Raw genomic sequence first — 24,808 nt, 5'->3', positions numbered from 1 at the left:
GGTTTCCTGAGCCCTATTTTATCGCCCCTGGCTGCCTCTTCCTGTCTCCAAATTCGGCACCATGAAACTTCGCACTGCTCCAAGGCCTCTGGTCCAAGTGCCAAAAGGTGAGGAAAGGGAATTTTCAAACTGAAGATAGTGAAGGGCAGTGGGGAGGACTCCGTATCTTATTCTTAAAGATTGAGTTCATTGCCAAAACCTCACCAAACACCCCTCAAATGGCCACAGTTATCTCCCACCTAGCCCAGTGCTGTGAGTGCCTGAAATAGCTGAAGAAAACATATGGCCTTTATTCCCCAGGCAATGGGGTTTGAAAGGGGCATTTTGAGTGTTTTGAGCAGGAAGGACCGTGACACAAGTGGTGTTTTCAAAACATCATTTGAGCTGCAGGGCACTTGATCAGTGGGAGGAGAGGGAGGGCAGGGGCAGGAAGACATATTAGGGGTGACTCCAATAACGCTGAACTGGCAGAGTGACAAGCAGGCACTGTGACAATAAATGCTGGCTGAAATGAACGGATCTGACTTGGGACTCAGGAGAGAGGAACAAATTTGAGAGCTGTTCTAAAGGAAGAATGAGACTCAGTGAGTGTTGGGGCAGAGAGTAAAGGAACAATCAAAGCTGTCAGGCTGCAAGGTCCTAGGCTTGGGAGCCTGGATTGATGGCACCAAGGGCAGAAAAAGGGAAGCCAGGAGAGGGTGCTTTAGTGGAAAAGTCGAAGATTCTCATTTTAAACAGCTATTATTTTAAAATTACATTTATCAGATTTTTATAAGAGTAATCAATGTTCATGTAGAAATTTTAAAACATATTGAAAACTATAAAGAAGAAAATAAAAATCACTCATAATATCACTCTCCAGAGATAATCACCACTAATATTTATGTGTGTTTCCCTATAGTCTATATACTTCTTTCTCTATCTCTATTTTTTTTTTACAAAATGGGATAATTCTGTATATATATTCCTTTTCATCACTTGGCTTGATAACCTGACACTTAATATAGTATGGATGTTCTCTTGAGTAATTAAGTATATTCTAAAACAATACTTTTTTGGCCATGTAGCATTCAATTGTAAGAATTTACCACATTTTCTCAACCCATCTCCCACTGCTAGACCTTTAGCCTGTTTCCAAGTTTGCAACCATTTTAAGTAATAATTCATGTCCTTACACGTTTGCATAGTCTCTGATTATTTCCTTAAGCTAAATTCCTAGAATTAAACCCTGCTGGGTCCAAGGGCACACACATTGGAAAGACTTCGGTACACATTGAGAAATCATTCAACACAGAATATTACAAATGTCTATTTCCAACACCAATGTGTGAGCATGTCTGTTTACACATACTTAGACTAGCACTGAGCTTCTGAGACTTTTTAACCATCATGAATTTTGTCACTGGAAAATGGCATCATGTCACTTAATTTGCATTTTATTAGTGAGAGTGAATATTTTTTTATTGTTCAACTGTGTACGCGATTGTGTCTATGTATATGTGAGTTGCCTATCCGTGTCTTTGCCCATTTTGTTAAAATGGGTGCTTGTCTTTCTTTTCTGGATTTGTAAAAGCATTTTCTATATTAAAGAAAATGAGATAGTTTTGATTTTATGGTGACATATCTATCCCGAAGAAGTCCAGTATGTACTTAGCTATATGGAATTGCATGCTCAGGGACAATTCGGGACTGAGACAAATTTAGGAGTGAGAAGTATGAAACTGGATGTGTTCTTCAAGAGACAGTACAGGGAGAAAAGAACTAAACATTGAATATAAGAAATATACAAGTAAGGAATGGGAAGACGAAGAGAATTCTTCCAAGAGGGAGGGAAATGATCAGGAAAGTAAGAGATGACCCAATTAGTTTTCTATCACCAGAGGCCAAAGTTGAAGTCAGGAATTATTACAAAGAAATAACCATTGGTCTGGATTTGGTGAAGGCCACTGATAACTTTTAGAATCATTTTTTGTTTCTGTCTTTTTATCTGGTGTCCAGTACTAGGAACTAGGGAACATGGAATCTGAGTAATGTGTCTCTCTTGCTAACCAAGATTTAAACAGTAAATTGTATGTCTCAGTCCTTGTAGCTGAGAAAGCTTCAAAAATGAATTTGTAAATGCAGTTCCTGCTTTAGGAAATCCTGTCTGGCGAGCACTGTTCACTCCTGCTTTGCTGAATCTTAGAAGATGTCAAGGTCACCGTTATGAATATCAGTCCCCATTGTTCAGAGGTAAATACATAGAGGTGAAAAGGACAGAATTTGGGCTGAGTGGACATTGACCCTATGACAGCCCCCGGAAGTTTCTCCACACCCCCCCTTCCTCTCTGAACCTCTGGTAGTTTATCTCTCTCCTATTTCTCCTTAAGGTGGCCTGATTAATTGAGGGCCTGATTGCTTTGATTGCAGTTCATTGAATGTCCCTGGATTACAAAGAGCACAAGAGGAGATGGAACTGGCAACCTGGCCCAGCACATCTGTCACTAAACTCTTACCATCTTGAGTATCAGGTGGTGCCACGTCTGAGGCTTTAAACTGAGATGCTAGAAAGGACAGAGCCACCTAAATGTTAAATGGCTCGTCTCCCATGACCCTGCAACCTTCCCTGAGAATCTACTCTACAGAAACTCACATGCGTATACAAAGATGCATGTACATACAATACAAGGAACTTCATTACAGTACTATTTATAATGCTGAAAACTTAGGGGAAAAAACCCTAAATAGCCGACAATGGGAAAATAGTTAACTAAATTATGGTAAGTGCACATTCTGGAATATTCTGCAGCCATTAAAAAGCATGCAGTAGGTCTAGAAATAGAATTACAGATCTAGAAAATAAACTTTTGGTTACCAGGGAATAAGGAGGGGCAGAGATAAATGGGAAGATTGGGATTGACATACACACTACAATATATATATTAATAAAATAGGTAACTAACGAGGACCTACTGTATAGCACAGGGAACGCCACTCAATACTCTGCCATGACCTATATGAGAAATAAATCTAAAAAGTAGATATATGTATAATGGAGTCACTTTGCTGTACACCTGAAATTAATACAACATTGTAAATCAATTATGGTGGTGGTGGTTTAGTCACTAAGTCTTGTCTGACTCTTGATATCCCCTGGACCGGAGCCTGCCAGACTCCCCTGTCTGTGGAATTCTCCAGGCAAGAATACTGGAGCGGGTTGCCATTTCCTTCTCCAGGGAATCCTCCTTATCCAGGGATTGAACCCACGTCTCCTGCTTTGGCAGGCATCGCAGGTGGATTCTTTACTGCCGAGCAATGAGGGGAGCCCAAAGATCAAGAAATCAACCATACTCCAATACATAAAAAGAATGCAGTAGGTCTATAGGTACTGATGGGAATATCTGAAACATATTATAGTAGAAAAACAGAAGCTGTGTAACAATAAGCACAGTATGAGTCAATACATGCAAAAATCCCTACATGTGTGTATTAACACATACATGAATGTGAGTGCAGAGAAAGGCAACCAAAAAGATCTCTTAAAAAGCCAGAACTCAAGCTACCTCAGGAAAGGGGACCGGAACTAGGGGCTTACTCAAAGCGGGTAGTGAGTGCGCTTCTGCATTGTTTGATTCTTTTACAGCATGAATGTATTCACACATTACCTGTGTAATTTAAAAACATCTTTAATACAAGAAAAGAGAGTTCTCACTCAGCTTTGCAGCAGGGGTAATTAGGATGCAGAGTCTGAGAGCAGCTGAAAGGAAGGCAAAAATGAAAGTGTGCTTCTGAGAACTGGAGGAGCCCCCACTCCCCTCCCCAACTGCATTTCCTGTTTTCACCTCATCTGCAGGCACCTGCGGTTTTGAAATACGTTATACCACATTTCATATCACAGGCAGAAACACCACTCTCTTTCTCTTCTGCCTCCTCCCCTGAGGACATGCCAATTTCGTGTTTTAATTGAATATTCGAAGGATCACGTTATGAAGAACGAGTGAAGGCAGTTCCAGCTGTGCATCAGTTTCCCCTTGCTGTGATTCTGAAAATAAAGAGTCCCGAAGCACCCAAATGGGCCACTCCTGTCCCCCCCCAACCTTTGTGGCATAGGAAAAGGAGGGTCCATCTGTCTCCATTTCAAACTGGGGTATAAAAAAAACCTGGAGTGGCCAAGTTAGTAGCTGTCACTCTGAAGGATAAGGCCAAAACAAAAAGTTTGGAACTGATGGCTGATAACTGGGCTTGCCCTTGACTTTCTTCCTCTGGCCTTGGCACGGAGATGCTAGGAAAGGACAGAAACACAGAAATCAGATTCTCTCTGGCAGCCTCATGTGTCACTTCGTGGTGGGCCTGATTTCTCACACTTTCCCATTCTCTACATCCATCCCCAGCTCTGAATATTGACCTGTGAGAGACCCTGCAAATCTCAGGATGTTCAAACTCAATGAATAGTTCAGTGATGCATGATGGACTATTAAGCGGATGGTAAAGAACATATTCATAGTCAAGGCTACAGTTTTTCCAGTGGTCATGTACGGATGTGAGAGTTGGACTGTGAAGAAGGCTGAGCGCTGAAGAATTGATGCTTTTGAACTGTGGTGTTGGAGAAGATTCTTGAGAGTCCCTTGGACTGCAAGGAGATCCAACCAGTCCATTCTGAAGGAGATCAGTCCTGGGTGTTCTTTGTAAGGAATGATGCTAAAGCTGAAGCTCCAGTACTTTGGCCACCTCATGTGAAGAGTTGACTCATTGGAAAAGACTCTGATGCTGGGAGGGATTGGGGGCAGGAGGAGAAGGGGACAACAGAGGATGAGATGGCTGGATGGCATCACTGACTTGATGGACGTGAGTCTGAGTGAACTCCGGGAGTTGGTGATGGACAGGGAGGCCTGGCGTGCTTCGATTCATGGGGTCATAAAGACTTGGACACGACTGAGCAACTGAACTGAACTGAACTGAACTGAAAAAACATATTCCAAGAATATTTAATAGCATAGGAACATGATCACCAAATACTGTTAGGTGAAAAAAACAAAACCTTGTATGTACAGGATCATCCCAATCATGGGGAAAATAAGTATATATGCATTTTTAAAAGCTTGTAAGAATATATACCAAAATGGTGACAATGGTCGCTTTGGGATTGGAGGGGCTATAAGAGTTGGTGCTTTCCTCTGTTTTCCAAACTTTCTACAGTAGGCACATTTTAATTTTATAATCAGAAATAAAATGTTATTTTTTAAAAGCACCTATGATGATATTTTCCTAGGCAGGAAAGTAGCCTCAGATAGTTTAACAAAATCTTTAGTTACAAAGAAAAAGTTGCTTTCTGTACAGATAATCAGACAATTCAGTTGGTGCTTTCCTCTGTTTTCCAAACTTTCTACAGTAGGCATATTTTAATTTTATAATCAGAATTAAAATGTTATTTTTTAAAAGCATCTATGATGATATTTTCCTAGGCAGGAAAGTAGCCTCAGATAGTTTAGCAAAATCTTTTTTTCGTTTGTTTAGCAAAATATTTAGTTACAATGAAAAAGTTGCTTTATATACAGATAATCAGATAATTCAGTTAAGTATTCAGCTTTCAGGCAGCTTTATTGTATATAAAATATTTATTTTACCAATAATACAATAAAACCTCATATTTTCCTTATTATAACATAGGTGCATGCATACTAAGTCATTTCAGTTGTGTCCAACTCTGTGACTCTATGGACTGTAGCCCCCCAGGTTCCTCCCTCCGTGGGGATTCTCCAGGCAAGAATACGGGAGTGGGTTGCCATGGCCTCCTCCAGGGGATTTTCCCAACGGTTTCTTTACCACTAGCACCATGTGGGAAGCCCCATTATATATATATGTGTATATATATATAAAACATTATTATATAGTATATTATTGTTATTATTATATAATATATTGTTGTTGTTTAGTTGCTAAGTCGTGTGTGACTCTTTGCGACCCTATGGACTGTAGCCAGCCAAGCTCCTCTGTCCATGGGGTCTTCCAGGCAAGAGTGCTGGTGTTGGTTGCCTTTTCCTTCTCCAGGGAATCTTCCCAACCCAAGGATCAAACCCAAGTTTCCTGCATCGGCAGGCGGATTCTTCAGTGCTGAGCCATCAGGAAAGCCCCATTATGCCTTATTATTATACAGTATAATGGGGACTTCCCTGGTGGTCCAGTGGTTCAGTATCTGCCTCCCAATGCAGGGGACATGAGTTCAATCCCTGCTCTGGGAAGATCCCACATGCTGCGGAGCAACTCAGCCAGTGTGCCACAACTACTGAGCCCACGCATCCTAGAGCCTGTGGCTTCAAGAGAAGCTACCGCAATGAGAAGTCACCACAACTAGAGAGTAACTGCTCGCCGCAACTAGAGAAAACCCACAAAGCACAAAGTTGGTGAGGCCAAAAACAACAACAGCAACAACAAATTCATGTGAAACAGGTGGCAAAGTCAAATCGCATAACCTGATGAAGCAATCAGGTGGATGCTAGCCCTATTTGCTGCCTCCAGTGTTGCAGAGTGCGTGCATGCTAAGTTGCTTCAGTCGTGTCTGACTCTGTATGACCCTATGGACTGTGGCCTGCCAGGCTCCTCTGTCCATGGCAGGTGGGTTCTTTACCACTAGCAAGTGACATAAGAGATGCAGGTTCGATCCCTAGGTCGGGAAGATTCCCTGGAGGAGGGCATGGCAACCCATTCCACTATTCTTACTTGGAGAATCCCATGGATGGAGAAGCCTGGAGGGCTACAGTCCATAGTGTCGCAAAGAGTTGGATACAACTGAAAGAGATAATCATGTTAATAACCTGCATTATTAGCCATAGAAGCACAAAAGCACAAGTAAAAAACTCCAGTATGCCTAACACATGAAAATCAGGATTTCCCTGGCTCCGATTAAGCTGGGCTGAGGAAACTGATAGTAATAATAATGCCCTAACTGGAAGAGAGAAATTTGGGGGGCTTTTGGATGAGACATAAAGCCTGCAAAAGCCAGCACCACACTTTGGGGGCCCCAGTGCCTTTCAGTGGGGAGTAAGTTAGGGGATCCTGGGGAAGCACACAGGAAACCATGCCCCCATGGAGACAGAAGGCCCAATTGTGGCAAATCTTAATACACTGGATCAATTCCAGAGTGGCTTTTCCTCCTGTAAAAGGATGCACAGCAGGATTCTATTAAATAGCTAGCTCTCCTAGTGCATTTAAAAGGGGATTCAATGGACAAAAATTCAGCTGTCATGTACCTTTATAAGAAGACAATAGCTATATAGACCTACACGGATAGACAGACAATATCTGAAGGGTCACTGCTTTCCACTCCAGTTCCAGAGACCCTGCTAAGCTAAAAACCACTGGCTTGCTTTCTCTACAACAGTCTTTCCACCCAGCTCAAGGAGTCAAAGCAAGGAAAAGGTGGACTTAAATTCTGCCATCTCATTTGGAAGCAGAAGCAGTCAAGGACCTGAAAGAAATTAGGCCAGAGGACTAGGAAACACAAGAACCGTACACCGTTAGAGCTGGAAACGCCCTTAAAGATCACTTCATCCAACCGCCTCATTCTACAAAAGGGGAAACAGAGACTCGGGGGGAGGAAATGACGTGTCCCCAGTCACACAGTGATTTCGAGGCAGAGAACAGTGAGGGGACCCTGACAAGCAGACAGCCACTCTCAAATGGAAAGGCTGACTCAAGTGGCACAGAGATTTCTTTCTGCTGCTAGAATTCCAAGACACGGGGCTTGGGGCTGATGCTAGTCAGGAGGAGAAGGGTGGTGGAACAGGCTCATGAAGGCTGGTGCCCCTCTTCTGCCTCTTCTCTCCCACCTCCAGCTCCCAGTTCCCTCTCTTCTGACTAAGGCGTGAGCCTCAGTTTGGCCTCTAAGAGCTCCAGGGCTACTGAAGCCAACCAGCCAGATTCTAGGTAAAAGATCTCCTCCACCTCAGGCCAGGGGTGACCCCTGCCCAGGGTGGGTCAACTTTCCCACAAAAGCCAGACAGCTTCACTTCCAATCAGGCCATTTAAACAGAGTCTCCTAGGTGTTCTGGCCATTGTTATCTCCAATCTGTTAGAAAAAGAATAAAAAAAAAAAAAAAAGGTTTACTCACAGGCCTCTGGATGAATGCCCAACTGTCCTCTGGGGAGCCTGAATTTGCCTCTGCCTCCATCTGGTCTCATTTAAAGGGGATCTGAAAAAACCCAGTTCCTGCCTCAGCGCCAGTGCTCAGAGCTGGGGCCTCTGCTGCAAAAGGAAACCGAACACGACCTCACACCTCATCAAGGCCGTGAAAGCAAGGCTCGGCCCCTGCTACCCCGGCGCTTTCCTCGGGGATCAGAGAAGGCCCTTGCCAGAGAAACCTGAGCCCTGGGTCCTGTCCCTGAGAAGGCCCGCGAATCTTTCCCGCAGTCTCCTTTATGTGAGTGGAAGGAATGACCCGACTCTGAGGCCAGTGGAGAGCATGCTGCGTAATTCAGCAGATGGCTGCCTCTAATGAGAAGACACTGCAGAAGCGGGAACGTTATTTCTCCCCCTCCCAAGCATGTGGCCTCCTTCCTCTGTGCAGGCAGCAGAGAAAACCCACGGTTTCAAATCCCAGCAGCAGAAGCCTCCTCCTGCCAAACCGAGGAGGAAGGGTCTGTGTTTCTAATTCATCCTGCACCCCCCCTCCAGTTGTTACTTAAAATAATCCATCATTACATGGCTGGTGGCTCCAAGATTTTTATTTAAAGCAATATGGGAAAGAAGAAAGAAAGAAAGCCCACACATAGCCATGACTGTGCTATCTGGGGTTTAAGCTGAGAATCTCTTTTTAACATCAGAGCATCTCCCAAGCACCCAAGTACAGTCTTTCTCGACCTCTATGATTAAGTGTGCTGGGGGGAGGGGGAGATGCAGTGAACACAGGGGGAAGAAGGGACATGTCAGGATTTTTATTTCTTGGAATCATGATGACAAGGCCAGGGTTTTTTAAAAACTGAATTTGTATCATCTGGTAGGTGTTTCATTGCTTCATCCACTGACCAGCAATAACACTTTGGACTAAGTCGTTTGGTCTCCCTGAACCCATAAAATGAAAAGAACAATAATACTCGTCCAGGAAGCTGTTGGGGAAAATGAAATCATACAGATGGAAGCATTTTGAGATCGTTGAAAGACACATGTTACACTCATCCATGGTATTCTTTTTCTTTCTTTTCTTGCTGGTTCTTTCTCGAATGTGGTTTTAACGTACACGTGACTGAAAAGCACTCCTGAGTTGTTCATACTAATATGAAACCACGGCTCTGATAATCCAGAAACCCAGGAAAGTCCAGAAATCAGTCCCATTTCGTTCTGGAATACCTTTTCCCAGGGGACTTAGATTCCTAATTAGTTTTGCTCAGGCTAATGCAATGGGTTCGCTCCCTTACAGCACACAAAGGGAGGGGCTGGGCTGGGTAACAAAGCCAGCAATTAATAGAAAATTTACAGCAGAGACTCTACAAAGTAAATGCTGTGCACAAGACTGCAGATCAAAATCTCATTATACTATACAGGCAAATTGCTCGGTTGTAATGCAGTTTTGTAATAAGAATGCCGCTGACACTCACATTTCCGGGTTTTAGGATATGAAGAGGGCTTATTCTGGCCTCTCATCTGGAAGCTCTGAGAGGGCCGTCGTGTGGGCCTTGCCCACCACTATATTCCCAGCACCTGGCACAGAGCCTGGCAGTCGGTGCCCAATAAACACATGCAGAAGGAATGAATGAAAATAAAAGTGTGTGAATTAACAAAGGAAATGTTCCCAGCCTGAGAGCAGAAGTGAGTTCTCCCCCATCTTCACACCTATCCTTCTGCTGGTTAAAGTCCTCAGCAAGCCTTTCCTATCACCCACCACCACTGCCCCCCCAACCCTGGCCAGGGCTGGATCAGGTCCCCTTGTAATGAATTATCCTAGCAGGCAGTAGCTCTCCTCTGCAGCACATCACAGGGATAATCATAGTTAATTGTGTCTGCCTCCACTACTAGATTGTAAACTCCCCGAGGGTAGGGGCCATGTGGCATTTGTGAGGAGGAGGACGGACATTGCCATTGCCCTACAACTTTTAACTTTGCAAAGTCTCAAGCACACAGAAAAGTTGGAAAATAGTACCATGATCATCCACAGACCCTCGACTTAGATTCGTGAAATTTGACTATTTGGGGGCATGCAAGTTTTCTTCAGTGCTGTATTTGCATATGCTGTATTTGCGGAGATAATGGGTTTATGTTACAGTTTTCCTCTCCCTGCTTGGGGCAGAATATGACTTTTAGTTGGAGGTGGTGGAGATGGCTGAGGCAGGGCACTGCAATGGGAATCAAGGTTAAGTGTCATTTGATAGCAAAACCAGAGTGCAGCCACCTGTAGGTGGTACCCTGGCAGCATTAGGCCAGGCAAGCTCTTTCTTTAGGGAGAAAGACCATTATCTGGCTGCCCCTGAAGGAAAGTATCATTGTCCACACCGTGGGATTGGTTCAAATCAGAATCAGTAAGTCCTACTTTCTATGGGCCAGCACTTATAGGCTGGACCCTAAAAAGCAACACTGAAAGAAACAACTCAGTGCAAGAGCCAGCAGCTGTGGCCTCTGGTGCCCATACCATGCCTTCCTAGCTTGCTCAGACTCATATCCATTAAGTTGGTGATGCCATCCAACCATCTCATCCTCTGTCATCCCTTTCTCCTGCCTTCATCTTTCCTAGCATCACGGTCTTTTCCAATGTGTCAGTTCTTCACATCAGGCGGCTAAAATATTGGAGTTTCAGCTTCAGCATCAGTCCTTCCAATGAATATTCAGGACTGATTTCCTTTACGATTGACTGGTTGCATCTCCTTGCCATCCATGGGACTCTCAAGAGTCTTCTCCAATGCCACAGTTCAAAAGCATCAATTCTTCAGTGCTCAGCTTTCTTTATGGTCCAACTTGCACATCCATACATGACTACTGGAAAACCCATAGCTTTGACTAGATGGACTAAAGTCAATAAAGACTTTAAGAAAATGGTCTACATAAAAACAAAAATAAACCCTTAAAATATATTTGTGTGTTTATATACACACATATATATATATAGTCTAGTGGTTTTCCCGACTTTATTCAGACTTAAATGGAAAGTACGGAAAACCACTAGACCATATATAAACATATATTTTTTAAGGGTTTGTTATGTAACCATTTTCTTAAAGTCTTTATTGACTTTGTTACAATATTGCTTCTGGGTTTTTCTTTTTTATGTTTTGTTTTTTTGGCCGAGAGGCAGGCGGGATCTTAGCTCCCCAACCAGGGATCAAACCCACATCCCCTGCATCAGAAGACAAAGTGTTACCCACTGGACCACCAGGGAAGTCCCATTAGAGTATATATTAATAGTAGCCCAAGCCACATCACAGGCAGGGGCTGGAGATGGGAACATCCCAAGAATCTTCTGTAGTTCTCTAATTATTTCCCCATGTACACAATTAGTCTCTCCAACTAGACTAGAATAAGTGTAAAAGCCAGGAAGTACATCTATTACTTTTTTTAGTATCCTTAACCAGGGCTAGCCATAGTGCTCGACACTTACTAGTCAATCAAATAAACCCTGTGGACACAATAAAGAAACAGTTTTGTCACAAAGAATCTTTATGGTGTTCATTCAAATAGGGTGGGATTGTGTTATGGACACAAAAGCTGAGCTTTCAAGTTGCATGTGTGCACAAATAAGGGTCCTACCCAGGAACTCTAAGGTCTGTTTTTGTCACTAATGATGTTATCTTACAAGCCAGAGTGACCCTCAACTGACTCTGGAGAGGCCAGCCCATCCCTCACACACACCGGAGCACTACTTGCATGGCACCGTATCTCAGAGCTCATTAAAAAGAACTCCTAGGCTAGGCACACTTAGGTTTAGACTCTAGTCTTCTTTTCCCAAAGCCCGAATATGCCTTTGCTGAAAGAAACAATCAGCAACGAGACGTCCAAGGTCTTCCAAGTTAATTGCATCTTCCTCTGGTGAATTACAACTTCTTACAGACACAAAGGCAAGCAGAGAGACAAATGACACAGAAACAAGAGCTTCACTGACTGGGGGAGGTGGGGGGCCTGGAGAGTGACGTCAGTTTTCCCAGCAACCCATTTATCACAATAACAAGGTCTCAAGGGCTCTGACTGCTCTTTCAGCTTCAGGATCTGGCATACAATTTTGTTCTTCATTGTAGAGTAGGGTAAGGCCACCCAGAGCAAACTGGAACCAAGCAGAGCAATCCAAGTGGCCCTAAACCAACCCCCTCCATTTTTAAAACAAAGGGGATCTCTGGGTAGCCCCAGGTGAAACACAACCTTCTGGAAGGTTCCCCTTTGCTACATCTGCCCTGCAACCCTGATTCAGGCTAGAGGAACTGGTGAGAGAGTATGGGCAGGTCAGTGCAAATTCATTAGCATCCTTCTTGGTCACTAAGGATGGAGCAAGTGTAATCTAGGGGACTAAATCTTCTCCTTAAGGCATGCCATCGCTAAAATAGAGGAGCAGAAAGGCACTGAGGGAGCCCTCAAAACACTAATGCAATACATATTAGAGTGCCAATCCTGGGGAGAAAAGCATTCTCTCAAACGCCATTATCACAGAGCATGGTCTCCCAAGTACTCCTGGTCCTCCCACATCCTGAATGCCTAAAGAACTCCAGGCTGGGGTCTTGCAGGGCAGTAGGGGAGGATCCAAAGAAATCACCTTGCCCTTCCAAACAGGAACAAGACGGTGGAATAAATTTAGCAGTGTCCTGTAGAAAAAATACTACCAGATTCTGAATTCAGATTTTGAAAACAAATCAATTTCAATTACACCAAATACCTAGAGGCTATATATATATATTTGCACTAGAATTGCATTGCATGGACTATTTCCCTAAATAAGCATGACACAAGATTTAAAAACCCTGTGTGTGTGTGTTTCAGAAATTTTCATCAAGTAGTATGGATATTTACTGTCATGGGATGTGACCTAGCTCTACTTCAGTCTCCTTCCTCACTTCAGGGCGCTAGTAACTGTGGGCTTCTTAGAAATCCCAGACACTCAGGGAGGAATAGAAAGGCCAGGTTGTTCCCTCAAGCGGAAACATTCCCCTCCCTTTGCAACGAAACTTCTGGTCTAAAAAAACAAACATGGAGCCTCAGGTCACTTCAGTATAATTTCTCTGCACATCCCAGGCTGGAAAACTTCAGTTCGTTAAACGAAGAATTTTTTTTTTTTCCAGAGTCGGCTGCCAACAAAAAGAGAGAGACGGCATCGCTTTTGCAAGCGTCACACTTATTTTCCTGAGTCCCATGACAAGAAGGCAGCGCCACAGGTTTTGGCACACAAGCCCAGTCACACCGAACTCGCACTGGAGACAGATCCCCCCACCCCCAGGGTCCCGCAAAACCCGGGTCAGGTGTCAGAAACACGCCAAAATACGCAGCTAGCCAGCCGTCTACAGGCCAGCGGACTGCAGCCCACACAGACGCACAAATGAGACCCAGAGGCACAAAGCACAAGCAGACGGGGAGAGAAGCAACCGGACCCAGGGACACGCACCAGGGAGCTGAGTACACTCCCAGAAACAGGCGGACGCATCAAGGATCACAGACAAGCCGGGCACCGGCGTGGTCCGCCCGGGGAGGCACGAGTGCGCGCGCACGCACTCACACGCACAGTGATACACACACACACACACACACACACACACACACACACACACACACACAGACGCAGTCACATATGTAATGCATATGGAAAAACCCTACCCCAGCCAGTCACCTCCCCGCCCCCCTCACCACTCGCCGCCTCCTGCCCCAGGCTCACCCCAGTCTCACGCCCCTCTGGCTGAGGAAGCCCGGGTCCCGGCGCGTGGCGGGGCGCTGGGGCGCGGCCTGGCCCCCCGAGGGAGGCCAGGGTGCCGGGGACCGAAGAGCCCGGCGGCTCGTGCGGCCATTCATTCGGCAACGCCCCAGCGGCGGGGCCGCAGCTGCAGCGAGGGCGGCGGCGGCGCCGGCTGCAGCTCTTGGGCAATGCAAGTTCAGCCGCCGGCCTGCAGCCTGGACCAGTCCCCCCGCCTCCCCCACCCGCCCGCCACCACGGTTCTCGGGGACGGAAGGCTGGGGGACTGAGTCGCTGACTCTAGGAGCATAAGTCCCGCCGCGTCCGGTCTCCTGGATGGTGCCCACTGCCCCTCTTTGCGGCGGCCGTGACGGCGGCCAGGTCTCCTCGGCTCTTCCGAGGCTCCCGGCCCCGACTCTGGCACCCAAGCCCAGCACTCACCACCTGGCGAGCTATATCGGTCGCTGCCATCGTTCCTGCGTCCGCCAGGGCTGCCACGGGCGCCGCCGCAACGGGAGCTAGAGCACAGGAAACAGCGGAGCTCCTCCGACAAAGAGAAAGTGTTACACTTTGGGCGCAACCAAGTCCGGCGGGGGGAGGTGCAAGGGAGGGGCCCCTTCGCTGCTGCTCCAACCCCGACCTCTCCTCTATCGCCCACCCCCTCGGAAGTGGGGTGCGGCGTGGGGGTGGATTTAACGCGCCGCTTCCCTCTCCTGCGAGCAGGGTTCCAGCTCTCCTTGCAACCTCAGTTGTAGGCCTGTGCGAAGGGAGACGGGGGCTCCCCTCGGTGACCCAGTCCTTTGCCCGCCCCCCCGCCACTGGGCTCCGTGGTACGTCCCGACCTCTGCTGAATTGTCACACCCCCCTGCTCTCGCCTTACATCCCCGAGTCCCCAGACCCCTGAGGCTGGAAGGGAGCCCCCGCCCCTCCCCCCTGCCGCGCACCGCTCGGCTGCTGACCCCTGCAGTCCTCCTCTTCTTCCTCCCTGCATCCCGGACCCCCTTTTTCTCCCCACCGAAATCTCAGGGTGCTTGAAGAGGAGCGGCCGCCGCTGGAGTCTCGGTGCTCCACCACACCTCCCCCACCCCGGTCCGGGAGGGCTGCTGAGGCCGGTGGGGGACCAGGAGGGGGAGAGCTGTGGCAGGTGCCGCTTCCCAGCAGAGCTTAGAAAGGGGGCGGGCGGTTGGGGGAAGCCGTACTGCGGGCCCCGCAACTGAGCTGTGACATGCGGTTTCCGAGGCCACGGGTCCTGACATGAAGCGCCCCTTCTGCCCTGGGGTTTCCACGCCTCGGATGCTGTGGGCTGTCATTTCCGAGCTCACCACCGTTGAGTCCCGCGCCTCCTCTCCCCACCGAGCCCTAGACGATCGGCGTGTGAGCGGAGGCTCGGACGACTTACCCCCCTGTAGAGCCTGGACCGCAGGCAACTCTCAGAGGAGGTGCCGGGGGCTGAAATCCCAGCTCGGGATTTCGCAGAGGAACCCGAGCAGCCTCCAGGGGCTCTGTCCCGCCCCCTGATTTCCCCTTAACCTTGGGTCAACCCGAGGTTAGGCGGCCTCAGTGAGCAGAGGGAGACCCTCCGAAGGCAGAGGCTCTGCCCGCCGGCTTTCCTTTTCCTCTCGGCCCTCCGTCGCCGCGGGTCCCCTCCCTTGCCCTCAGCACCTCTCCCTCTCTTTGGCCTGACGCCCCGCAACCCTTCTCCTGGCCATGGACCCTGCTAGCTCCCTGGCGTGTCCGAGGCCAGAGCGGGCGGGATCATGCTACTCCACTCCTTAAAAGGGCAGGCGCCCTGGTCTCTGAGAGGGACTTGGATCCTCGAGTGGAACCCGGGACCGCGGGGGGAGACAGATCCCTGGGGGGAAGCCCGGCCGGCGAGGGGGCCGGGATGCGGTATGGGAGCTGGCCCGAGGCGGGAGCGCCTGCGGTGGAGAGGAAGGAGGGAGGAAAAAAGAAAAACGGGAAGCTCTGAGAGGGAGAAGAGACCCGACCCGGAGGCCCGCGCGTGGGGAAAAGGGCAGGCAGAGAAACTGGGGTGGCCATAGGAGGCGCTCCCTTGGCCCCGATTCCACCTGCCGGGACAGTGCGTGTCACACGGTCTCCGGAAGCTCCTCACGTGCGTGTGAACCTTGAGAACAACGACTCCGCAAAATGCATTCCCAGAGCCTACTTCGGGGCCTGGCATCCACCAAGCGCCCAATTAAGCATTTTCTGAACCGGCGGACAGAGGGTTTGGACTGGGGCGGGCGGGGGGAGGGGGCGGTGCGGCGGCGGGTACAGGAGAAGGAAGAGACACATTCCGGAGGTGGCTCTGTAGGGACAGAAGAGCCAGGCTCTGGAGGTGCCCATTGTGCGGGAGACCCGGGAGGGGCCGAAAGAGAAGAGCCTGGCACAATCAGGGAACAGAACTAGGAAGCTCTGTGGACGGACAGCGCTGGCCGGAAGGGCAGATGATGGTGGCAGAGAACCAGGGTGACTATCGTCTCTGAGGCCCGCCAGGGCGCTGGGGCAGGGCCTGGGCGAAGCGCCAGGCCCTGGATTCGGGTCTCCGACACGTGCGGGACCAGGCTGGTATTTGCGGAACAGTCATAAGGCTGGGCCGGGACCGGATCGGAGCGGGGAGCAGTGGGGGCGGGCGGCTCGCAGACCCGGTGTCTGGCCGGCAGACAGGTCTGCGCTGCAAAGGCTGGGGCGTGGAGAGCGGGGAAGGGCTGGAGGTCATTAACTCTGACCTGGATCTGCGGTTTGGTGGGTGGCGGGAGCCGAGCTGTACATTTGGAAAGCAGAGCTGAGAGCTGATACCCGCAGCGTCGGCGAGCAAGCGCAGTGCCCGGCGGAGCTGGACTGGCCGACTGCGGGGCTCCCTGGGAACCCTGCCTGCCCCCTTCCAACATCACCCCGCTCCCGCCTAAGCGCTCCTCGCCCACCAAAACTCGAAGCATTTCCACCCGGTACAGGGGCTACCGAAGCGCCGAAACCTTGGTGCCCCGCCCATATGCCCCCCTCTGCCCTTCTGTCCCTAGGAACCCTCACAACCTCGCGGAGGCCTCCGCCTCCAAAACAATGGCCCTCGCAGACTGGAACCAAGTGTGTAACTCAAGTCTCCCTCAACCCTTTGGTCTCTCAAAAACCTGCCACCTGCGGCTGCAAGCGCCTCAGGCTTCCGGGTTTCTGCGGGGTGCAGTGGCTGTTGATGTGTGCCTAGGTGTGCATTTGTCTGTCAGTGTGCATCCGCTGTATCTGTGTGTCAAGGTGTGTCACTGTGTGTGTGTGTACAGGCATGTATTTACTGTTTGTTTTTTTTATCTGCTACCGTGTGTGTGTGTTTCAGTGAGTGCGTCTGTATCGATGTGTGTGTCAGTGTGTACTTCTGCTGTGTATTGGTATGTATGAAAAGCTGTGCATGCCAGTGCTGTGTGTCTGTCAGTCTGTGCATGTCAATGTGAGGGTCAGTGTGGGTGTGTGTATGTGTAGAGACGCTCTAGCTCACTGCATTCTGGGCTTTACATTCCTTGCCTGACTCCATGCAGGGGGGGCCATAACTGAATGCTATGGATTACCACCCTTATTTCAACGAAGAAGTGGGGGGAAGGGAAGGAGAACAAAGAAATTTGGAAATTCGCTGGGTTCTATCTCCCAGTCTTTGGTCCTGGGTCACTAGCCCAGGCACAGGGCGGACACAAAGGGGTGAGGCAGGAGGGCTCACTAGTGGTCAGTCACCTCCTTGCATGTCTGTCCCTGTTGAGGTCTCATGGATCCTCGGGACCCATGAACCTATTTTCATGTTCATTGTATCCTCACAGGGTCCCTTGGGCCCTGCACAGTTATCTGGCAGATGCTCAATCAATGTTTGTTGAGTGAATGGATAAACGGAAGCATGTAAATGTGGTGTTTTCAGTGTTTCCACTGTCCTTAAGGAAGTTGGAGCAAGCAGCAACTTCCGCAGGCCAGCAGGTGACTGTCATTAACTTGCTAATGTTGTTTGTGGAACCGGACTCCCCAGGGAGGGGAAATGGCCATCCCTGCTAGATAGGAGGGGGCCGTAATTAAAGCCAAGCTTTAGAAAACTCACCCTGATGGCTGGGGAAGGGAGTGCTCAGACTGGCTGGGGGAAGGGGTCAGCAATGTGGGGAGGGAGGGAGAAGAGGGCAGTGAAATGGAACTAAGAGCTCAGGAAAGAGCTTTGTCCTGAAACTGGCTTTACGGAAGACGAAAGGATGGTCACGTTGCTCTAAAGTGGAGACGCCGATAATCATCTGAAAAATAAGATCAGAAAGTTGGAAGAAGAGGACAAAGTGAAGTAGAGGGAAAATGACCTGAGATTAACCAAATCGGACAATGCTGATAGAATCAGAAACTCAGTGAAGGGGCTAAGTCAAGAGGAAATAAGGATTCCTTTGTGCATCATTACCTCCTGCCTCTGGTTTGACATCAGTTTATTCCAGTAGTTCTCAAAAGGTGATCTTTGTCTAACAGTCTCAGTGTCACCTGGGAAGTTAGAAATGCAAACGCTCAGGCCCCAGCCTAGACAGACCTACCAAATCACAACCTCGAGCACTGAGACCCAGTAACCTGTGTTTGAACAAGTCCTCCAAGGAACTCTCATTTATGCTAAAGTTTGAGAACCACTGGTTTACCTGAAATCTGGCCATGGATGGGACACAGGAGTGAGTAAAGTTTGGCAGGATATTGAGGGAAAATTCTGAAGCCTGGACTGTCATACTAATGGCAGATCCTGGTGGATTACTCCAATGGGCAGCATGAGAAGACAGTGCCTAGGTTGGAAAAGGGGTGCCCTAAAAGATGGAGAGGGAACCCCTGTAGGCAGCTGGAAGTTTCTAAAGATAAACTTTGCTTCCTTTGAAATTTTACTCTTCATTCCACGAATATGACCTAAGCCTCCATTGCACATCAGCCACTGTGCTCAGTGCCGGAGGACTCAAGAAAAACGGATGGCAAGAAACCCTGTTGTGACCTGAGGTAGCCCCCTGGCCAGTTGCCAGCTCCACAAACAACCAGTAATGGGATAAGTGATCTAATCAGGCAGGGGCAAGATCCTGGGGAGGTAGACACCCAGAGAGGTGAGGGAAGGCAACTCAAAGACCCATTTGGGAACTTTCCTGGTGGTCCAGTGGTTAGGGCTCCACACTTCCACTGCAAAAGGCGGGGGTTCACTCCCTGGTCTGCTGGGAGAACTAAGATCACACAAGGCACGCAGCATGGCCAAAAAGAAAAAAAAAAGACCCATTTGGATTGAATCCTGAAGAAAGAGTAGTAGCTTATCTGGCCATCAAGGGGTGGGGTGAACAGTAGCAGAACACCATGTGTAAAATCACAGAAAAAAAAGGCAAGAACATTTAGGGAATTCCAACTCTTGGCCAGAGGGAATGGTAGAGGAGAGGACAGCGGTTATAAATGAGGCTGAGAGAAGCTGGCATCAGAGCTTGAAGGGGCACGTTGGTCATGCCAAAGAGCTCAGCCTTTACGCCTCAGAGTCTGGAGTCTCAAGCTGTGCTCTCTAGGGCCAACACCTGCTCCATTCTGGAGCCAAGTGAGACGGATGCTTACAGTGAAAAAAAAATCAATTAATGGGTAGAAACTTTTCTATTTTAACTTTTTTTAACCACAAAGTTTTCTTCAGTCTTTGACAGATGCTCCTTCTTATCTGTGAGCAGGCAACAGAATGAATGAACATATAGCACAAGAATATTAAACAGACAGTCCCAGGACTGATCATGCTTAATTCAACAGTTTATTTCTTTTTTCATGGACATCTGTGCTTGTGGCTATGATTTTGTATCACACTCACATTATGTAGATGTATTTTCTGCTAGCAGAAGTGTTCTTTTGAAACGTGTTTGATTTTGTATGGTGCCATGGAATATATCAATTATTTCCTGGCACTCTAGAAAGAATACCATGACTTCCAGCTGCCATGCCACCTGAACCAGCTGGAGAAACTGTCCCTTAGATGGTGAGGAGCCACCAAAGGGTTTAGAGCAGGGGAGCAGAATGAATGCATTTGCAATTTTGAAATGTCACTCTTGTTCCAGCTTGGGGAGGAGACTGGAGCAGAGAGTGATGAAAGCAGTTAGGACTCGGGAATTAAGTCACGGTTGTAGCAGTTCAGGCAAGAAATGATGGTGACAGTGACATGGGATCGGATTGGAAGGGAGGGAATAGGGCATGCTTTAAAAAGGGCATCCATTATAAGGGCCTTGTGCACCATGTTAAAGATGCTAAGGTTGCACCCTCTTGAGAATAAGAGTGTTTGAAGAGTTTCTTGATGAATGGCTGCAGCAGAATCACCTGTCCTTCTTCTTATAGAAACAGAGGCCAAGAGGCCACCTCAGACCTGCCAAATCAGAATCTTTGCTTGGGAGGAGTATGGTGTGTAAGAAGCTCTCCAGGCAGTTGTGGAGAACCACTGCATGATGGTTAGTGAGTGGCGGTACAGCAGTGAGATCTAGGTTTACACAGTGCACTCAAGACACCACAAGAATAACTGATTGAATGAAGGCAAGAACAGAGACAGATAGCACTTGTGTTTGTTTTTGTTTAATTTGTGGACAAAGACTTACAGACAAGTGTGAAAGTAAATCCTCTTTTGCAACCCACAACTCATTGTTCAGTATGAGTTTTGATACAGATAAGAAGGAACATGATCCATAAAATGGGTGTGTATTGATGAGCATAAAGATTGCTTCCAGGGCTGTAGAGTTAAATAAGCTTTTAAATTACCAGCTGTATTGATCCTAGTACTCAGTTTTAATGTTGACATGAAACAAAGATGGGCTTCTTTTTTTAGGCTTTTATCTTCGGAATACAGTGTCTGGATTTTCCAAAGGTATTGGCATATCCCAATTATCTCTGTCAAGTTTTAGGGTGTGATAACTTAGGAATTAATATGATTTGAACTTGATAAGTTTTTAGAGAACTAGACAGATCCCATCTCCTGAACCTAAACAGGATCCTATAGTAAACTGCTTGAGGAAATTGGATCTTGAAGATTACAGGTGGCAAACTTTGAAGTGCACTCCATTAAAGATCAAAAAGACTCAACTAAAACAACTGTGGCAAACATCACAGCTGTGGATTGAGCAGAACTTTTTGAAAGGGCTACCTTGAAGATGACAACTTTGGAGGAGCTATGGTGATTGGCAGTGGAAAGAATCAGGACATGTGAACATCCTTAAAAATTTATTGACTTAAATAACTTTGCCTATGTTATGAATAAAAAGAAACCTTTGTGCAGAAAAAAAAAAAAAAAGAAGAAGAACAGAGACAGGGAGAGCAGTCAGGAGGCTACTGCCATGGTTCTAGGCTGACTTTCTGCATTGGGCAAGAGCCAGAACTCAAGGGCAGGTTTGGCTCACCACCCCCATCAGGGATACTAGCTATCCTTAGAAACTTACCTGTACACACCATTTTAGACAAATGATACAATTTTGTATTTTCCCAAACAATTCTTGTTCACCACAATTAGTCCTCAGTGGTTTTCCCAGAGTCACAGAGTTTGCCTAAGATGTATAATCATGTAAAATGCATGATGTACCTACCAGGGCACTGCACTGGGCACTGGGAGAGGTAGAAAGAAATATGAGATATGGCTTCTGTTCTGTGGGAAGTTCCCGTCTAACTGAGGAAACCAGACATGGACTGTAGTCTACCAGGCTCCTCCGTCCCTGGGATTCTCCAGGCAAGAGTACTGGAGTGGGTTGCCATTTCCTTCTCCAGGAGATCTTCCCAACCCAGGGATCGATCCCGCGTCTCCTGCATTGCAGGCAGACGCTTTACCATCTGAGCCACCAGGGAAGACTCAGATATATACCCACTAACAGTCAAATGTCCTGCACTATACTTGTGTTTAGTCGCTCAGTAGTGCCTGACTCTCTGCAATCCCACGGACTATAGCCCTCCAGGCTCCTCTGTCTATGGGATTCTCCAGGCAAGAATACTGGAGTGGGTTGCCATGCCCTCCTCCAGGGGATCTTCCCCACCTGGGGACTGAACCTAGGTCTCCCGCATTGCAGGCGGATTCTTCACTATCTGGGCCACCAGAGAATAGTGAATACCAAATACGTCATAAGGCAGTAACCAAGATGCAGCATAGACAATGAGTACCAATGCTCTGTTTCTTTTCTTTTTTGTTTTTTGTGTTTGTTTTTGCCATGCCTCATAGCTTGTGGGATCTCAGTTCCCCTACCAGGGATTGAACCCAGCCCTGGAAGTGAAGGCAGCGAGTCATAACCACTGGACAGCCAAGGAATTCCCCCAGTGCTCAATTTCTTAACCTAGCAATGGTCACATGGGTGTTTGCTTTATAAGTATTGATTTTTGCTTTGTCTTTCTGCTTTAGGAATGCTTCAGGATATGTGTTACATTTCACAAGATTAAAACAAGGTTTACTGTGCACCCTAGAGCCCAGGCTCCTCAACAAGAGAAGCCACTGCAATGAGAAGCTGGTGCACTGCAACTAGAGAGGAGGCCCCACTCGCTGCAACTAGACAAAGCCAGAGCACAGCGATGAAGACCCAGCAGAGTCAAAAGTAAATAAGTAAATCAATCACTTAATTAATTTTTAAAGAGGTTTAAAAAGACAATAAGTTCTGTGAGTTGAATGATACTCACCGACAGCCCCTAGACATCGTACAGAGTCTAGAGAAACAAGGTGTCTACCCAGTGACCTTGCAGTCTTCCATAGATGAGCCACCAGCACTGTGAAGGGATTGAAATAAGCCACAGAAACAGAATCAAGATGGTAATGACACCTCAGTGAGATACGGGCTTCACCATCACCAACCATTAGTCATTGGTTAAGGTGAAGTTAAATATTTTTAAAATCATTCTGTCAGTGCTTTGAAAATGCTTTGGTTTAGTTTTGTATCCATACACATGTGCATACACACACAGAGTATCTTATTCCAAAGCATATTTTATGGGTCAATAAACTGGGAATAGAACATCATTATCAAAAGAGAGGATTCAGATATGCTAAATCTAGTGGGTTGATATAATCGCTGTACTTAAGTTTTAAATAGGATTCTCAGCTTCCTGGAAGCCATAACAAAGGGAGAAATACTGGTTGGCTTCATTTTGTGTGGGGTTTTTGTTTTTGTTTTCTGGTCGTGCCAAGCAGCTTTGGGATCTTAGTTCCCTAATCAGAGATTGAACCTGCACTCTCCGTAGTGACAGCATGGAGTCCTAACCACTGGACCACTAGGAAATTGCTGTTTTATGTATTTTCTATACATAGGAATCATTAGCCTCACAAATATTAATAGAGTACCTGAAAAATGAAAGTGAACGTGTTAGTTGCTCAGTTATGTCTGACTCTTTGTGACCCCATGGACTGTAGCCCGCCAGGCTCCTCTGTCCATGGAATTTTCCAGGCAAGAATACTGGATGGAGTGAGTAGCCAATCATTTCTCCAGGGGATCTTCCCAGCCCAGGGATTGAACCTGGGTCTCCTGCAGGGCAGGCAGATTCTTTACCATCTGAGCCACCAGAGTACCTACTGTATACCAAGTCTTAGACTAGGTGCCAGAGATCAATGATGAGTAAAAACAAACTTGGTCCTTGCCTTCATGGAGCTTATGGTCTAGCAGGGAGCACAGATAATAATCAAATAGTCATATGCATAAAGGAAGAACTAAAACTGCAATAAGACCAATTAAGTGAAAGTGAAAGTGAAGTCGCTCAGTCATGCCTGACTCTTTGCGACCCCGTGGACTATAGCCCTCCAGGCTCCTCCGTCCATGGAATTTTCCAGGCAAGAGTACTGGAGTGCATCACCATTTCCTTCTCCAGAGGATCTTCCTGACCCAGGGATCGAACACAGGTCTCCTGCATTGCAGGCAAACGCTTTAACCTCTGAGCCACCAGGAAGCCCCTAGAGCAATTAAGGAGACATTTATTGTGCCCTGAGAACTTATAATGGCAAGGAGGTATTTATTGTGCCCTGAGAACTTATAATGGCAGGGGTGGGGGGATGTAGATTTGACTCAGTCTAGCCACCAGAGCTTCCTGGTGGCTCAGAGGTTAAAGTGTTTGCATGCAATGCGGGAGACCTGGGTTCGATCCCTGGGTGGGGAAGATCCCCTGGAGAAGGAAATGGCAACCCGTTCCAGCATTCTTGCCTGGAGAATCCCATGGACGGAGGAGCCTGGAGGGCTACAGTCCACGGGGTCCCAAAGAGTTGGACACGACTGAGCGACTTCACTTTCACTTTTAGCCTGTGAGTGTAGAGGGCTTCCTGGAGGAAGTGGTGTTTGAGTTGAGATCTATAGATTAAGTAGGAGTCAGCTAGGTGAAGGGAGAACTGAAGCCAAAAGTGAAAGGGAAAGAGCAAAGGGAAGAGCATGTGCCGAGGCTCCATTCAAGGGACAGACAGGAAACTGGTGTGCCTGGAGTACAGACAGACTGGAGTGGAATGCAATGAGGCTGGAGACATGGGCATAGAGCCAAATCATTCAGGGCTTTGGTCATTGTTCCGAGCTGTTTGGAATTTTTTATGCTAAGCAATGGGAAGCCACTGAGGGATTTGAGACAGGACTATGACATGATCAGACTCGTGTTTTGAAAAGTTCCCTGGCTTCAGTGTCGAGAGCATATTGAAGAGAAGAAAATGGAGGCAGAAAACCAGTTAAGGGAATTTCCTGGTGGTCCATGGCAGAGGCCACAGGTTCAATCCCTGGTCAAGGAACTAAGATCCTATGCCTCACAGCATGGCCCAAAATAAAGGAAGGAAGGAAGACAACCAGTTAGGGAGCTTTCCTGGTGACTCAGTGGTAAAGAACCCACCTGCCAATGCAGGAGACATGGGTTCAAGCTCTGGTCCAGGAAGATCCCACAAGCCACACAGAAATGAAGCCTGTGCGCCACTACAATTGAACCTGTGCTCTAGAGCCTGGGAGCCAGAAGCCCATGCACCCTAAAGCCCGTGCTCCACAGTGGTAGAGGCCACCACAATGAGAAACCCG

The 24,808-nt window shown here is 47.6% G+C and overlaps 1 protein-coding gene and 1 non-coding gene across 28 annotated transcripts in view; one reads left to right on the top strand and one right to left on the bottom strand.

The window, feature by feature from the left end:
* SEPTIN6 (septin 6) overlaps positions 1-24,808 on the bottom strand; it is a 156,022-nt gene that overhangs the window by 61,758 nt on the left and 69,456 nt on the right. For 3 of the 27 annotated variants that reach the window (XM_070290848.1, XM_070290841.1, XM_070290844.1), the window contains exons 1-2: positions 15,229-15,576; positions 14,271-14,373 (exon numbers count right to left, since the gene is read on the bottom strand). The exons of 3 other annotated variants lie outside the window; for them this stretch is intronic. In XM_070290848.1, the coding sequence (XP_070146949.1) occupies positions 14,271-14,300 (30 nt within the window). In that variant the 5' untranslated portion in view covers positions 14,301-14,373; positions 15,229-15,576. Of the gene's footprint in view, positions 1-8,087; positions 8,479-14,270; positions 14,374-15,228; positions 15,581-17,898; positions 18,083-18,237; positions 18,315-22,457; positions 22,545-24,808 lie in introns of those variants that run through there. 21 more of the 27 variants (XM_070290839.1, XM_070290837.1, XM_070290838.1 and 18 more) reach the window with 14 other exon arrangements.
* On the top strand, positions 20,364-20,490 carry LOC138931271 (small nucleolar RNA SNORA40). Its single transcript, XR_011446517.1, has one exon. It is a non-coding gene; the product is annotated as a small nucleolar RNA SNORA40 (small nucleolar RNA).

The sequence above is a fragment of the Ovis canadensis genome, chromosome X (genome assembly GCF_042477335.2).
Source record: "Ovis canadensis isolate MfBH-ARS-UI-01 breed Bighorn chromosome X, ARS-UI_OviCan_v2, whole genome shotgun sequence".
In the NCBI taxonomy this organism is placed as follows: domain Eukaryota; kingdom Metazoa; phylum Chordata; class Mammalia; order Artiodactyla; family Bovidae; genus Ovis; species Ovis canadensis.
The sequence above is the reverse complement of the archived record's forward strand: the minus strand, read 5'-3'. Positions and strand labels throughout refer to the sequence as shown.